Source organism: Diachasma alloeum, unplaced genomic scaffold (assembly GCF_001412515.2).
Source record: "Diachasma alloeum isolate Michigan unplaced genomic scaffold, Dall2.0 Dall_scaffold_00178, whole genome shotgun sequence".
NCBI classification, from domain to species: domain Eukaryota; kingdom Metazoa; phylum Arthropoda; class Insecta; order Hymenoptera; family Braconidae; genus Diachasma; species Diachasma alloeum.
Window position 1 is genome coordinate 1008430 of NW_021680344.1, and position 3290 is coordinate 1011719.

At 35.4% G+C, this 3290-nt stretch overlaps 1 protein-coding gene across 1 annotated transcript in view; it reads right to left on the reverse strand.

Annotated features, from left to right (window-relative positions):
• Positions 1 to 2313: 2313 nt before the first annotated feature.
• The window catches only part of LOC107038287, a 26041-nt gene continuing 25064 nt past the window's right edge, over positions 2314 to 3290 (reverse strand). The window contains exon 5 of the mRNA XM_015257314.1: positions 2314 to 2399. Within this exon, the coding sequence (XP_015112800.1) occupies positions 2314 to 2399 (86 nt within the window). The remainder of the gene's footprint in view (positions 2400 to 3290) is intronic.

Here is a 3290-nt window from a genome sequence, read left to right on the forward strand (position 1 = left end):
GCGGTTCCTCTATTAGCAACCCCCCGCTTGCCGAAGCCTTCCGTTGAAAAATTCGGTTCAACGGGGAATCGAACTCACAACCTTTCGCACACTAGACTTGCGTCTAATCCACTCGGCCACGTACGTCGGTGATCTTAAAAACCAGACAAATTTTCTGGATTTTACAAGTTTGACGCAAATCACCAAGTTCTGTACATACTGAAATGACCTATGAAAGGGTGGGCGTTCCACAAGCAGAACATTAGAGTTTCCTAATTTTTTGTCTTTCGTCTTCGCTATAGAGCAGTTGAACCCCAAACGGTGCTGGTATAAATCGTTGGGAACATTCATCGGAATGTCCGTTGCCTATATGAATCACATAATGTCTGAGAAATATCTACTCTACTTTCTAATATTTTTATTTTTTCGATCGGATATATGTGTTAAATATGAGTTATGGGCGTTTTTGGCGTTAACCTCGAAAATTTCATCAGTTTTTTGTTAATTAACAATATTAGCGAAACACCTAGACCTGCTCTATTTTGATATGTTGTTCAGGGTTATTTTCTGAACATTTTGGTATGAATTTCATGCTGTGCAGACTATTTGATAGGTCACAGGTATGAGCCATTTCCAGATTGACTGCACTATAATCAAAAGTCGACTGTTACAATTGCAGTCACAACCCCCCCCCCCCATTACCTATGAACAATTTCTTGAATTATTGTTTTTGAGGCCGGAAAAGTACGCCATATCACTTCTGATTTGATGAGAAAAATAATTTGTACCATGAATGATTTATTTAGTCCATTTTATTTTTCTTTTCAACTGCGTTGTCCACTTGACCGGTTAAACATCCTTAAATAACACGTTGGAGAGAAAAATGTTATTAATTTTTGTCTCCGAATGAGCGCTCCAAACTACCATCACGAGGATGACATTTCAAGGATAATAGTTGTTCTGTTGCCATAACTTAACTCTAATCAAACTTGTCAACAATCATAATTGTGACAACATTGTTGATTCCGAGGGGTTTCAGTTCCAGCAGCAAATGAGATTCCTTGCAATTCATCTGTGAACAATATTGTCAAACAAATGCTCATTAGTTATTACTAAGGATGGACGAGGTTTGTCGATTAATCGTAAACATCGATTTTTCATGCCCAAACATCGATGTTTTTGACGAAGCTGACAACATTTTAAATTTTTTTATCGAATAATAATGTTGATTATTTGAGAATAAAAAAAATAATTTATCCGCAATCGGAAGTAATTATTTTCTACAGCATATACGTTATAAATGGTAAGTGGGCAAGTCCAATCGTCGACTCTAACGTCCAGTCACCGAAAATATTCAATATATTTTTTCCAATTGATCAAGAACCCTTTTTCGAGATTCAAAATTTGACTCTCCAGCAGTACTTATCATTGACACGTAAATTGCTCGGGCTATATTTTTTCAATTTATATTTTCAATAAAAACGAGGTTTAAAAAAATGATTTTTAAAAATTTGCTTTTTTTCTGCGTAATGAGAAAAAACATCGATTTTTCAAATAATGTTTTTAAAAACATGTCCCACCCCTCGTTATTACAGTCTCTGATTCATTGAAGAAACTGGACACAGGTTTATTACAGGCTGCATGGTTTACATTCCTGTAATATCATTTTCCGTGGCAATTGGATATCTGATAGTTCAATATTCCATATTGAAATTTAATTAAAAAATTCCATCTATAATAGCCATAAAATTTGTTCCGAAACGGGACACGAAGTGTTCACTTTATTATATTATCCAGGGATACCTAGAAGTCTTTTTCATTCAATTATTGGACTTTGATGATTGTAATTAGCATAGGTTCAGTTCCATTCGTCAATTAGTCCTCGCTGGCCAACGAAGGGATCAAACGCTTCTACTTACATTTTAACGAAGTAAAACATTTCTCATTCCTTCATAAAGTTGAATTCATCGGGAAACATAATTAGTGACAATATTACCCCAACAAAGATAAAATATAAGCCTATAGGGTGTTCGTAATCGTTCTAAATCTTAATTCTACAGACAAACCTATATAAAAATGACATGAATCTACGTTGATGAACAATCACTCCGAGCATCCTTGATCTTAATTTCTCGAATATTGAATACCTTTCTCACTTCACTTGTCATTCACTTGTCGGCAATTTTGTTCGGTAGGAAAATGTCGTGGTACACATAATTCTGAATTTACTGATGGTTCACTTTTTGGAACTCCTTACTTATGTTTTTTGTCTCGTAACTAGTTTTCACACCATCTACAGTGTAATCCTCTCATCAGATCTCAAAAGTTCCATGACTATCTCAGGAAGGGATGAAGTGGTCGGTGTAAGAGCGCTGCCAAGACCCACGTATTACATATGACCTTGCTAGTCTGTGAAGTGACTATAACAGACAAAATTTTTAAACATATACAAGATAGAAAATTATCCTAAAAACAATCGTCAAGGTAGGAGTACCCGAACAAGTATGAGTACCCGAATGCATACTACTAATTATGACTTATTTCTAAATTTTTCCTCCCTTTTTTACTCTCAATTAAATTATGGTAGAAACAAAAAACTGTAATCTGTTCAACCCAAACCCAATTTTTCAGATTTACAATAAGAAGCTTTTTATAATTTTCATTTTTCGACGGACTGCGCTGACACGAGATATTTACGCGCCATTTTTTAACCGAGTTGGTTAGAGACGCTGGTCGGTGTAGAGTGTGTCAAACGGAAAATATGAGCAACAACTAAATAAAATCATTATTTATGGTGAAGAAACGAGTCGATTAAATGATTGAAATTCAACTAGGGAAAATCAAATAGGGAAAGAAATTCGCGAAATCGCAGAAAAATTGGTATTCGGATACTGACGCATTGAAAAATCAAACGTCGCTATACTCGATCCACTTAACCTCATCTGTCAAACAAATTTTCCCGCGCCTTATCCTTTCTTTTTTTCATCAAAATATTATTCCGAGGATTAAATTTATTGTTTAATGATTGATCCATCACAGGGAAAAATTAAAATAGAGAGCAAAATTGTGCAGTCAATGTCTCTAAATTCTAATTCTCTTAGAATTCTTTAATGCCTAAAGGAGGTTAGGCGGTGTATGAGGTGAATTTGAGAGTGAATTTCTGTGGTTCCCGGTAGCTTAGTCGGTAAGAGTGCCCGGCGCGTATCTGGGAGACCCGGGTTCGATTCCCGGCTGGGTGAAACGGAAATTTTTTCTCTCTAAATTCTAATTCTCTTAGACTTTTTCATCGTTTAAAAAAAAAACTATCGTGT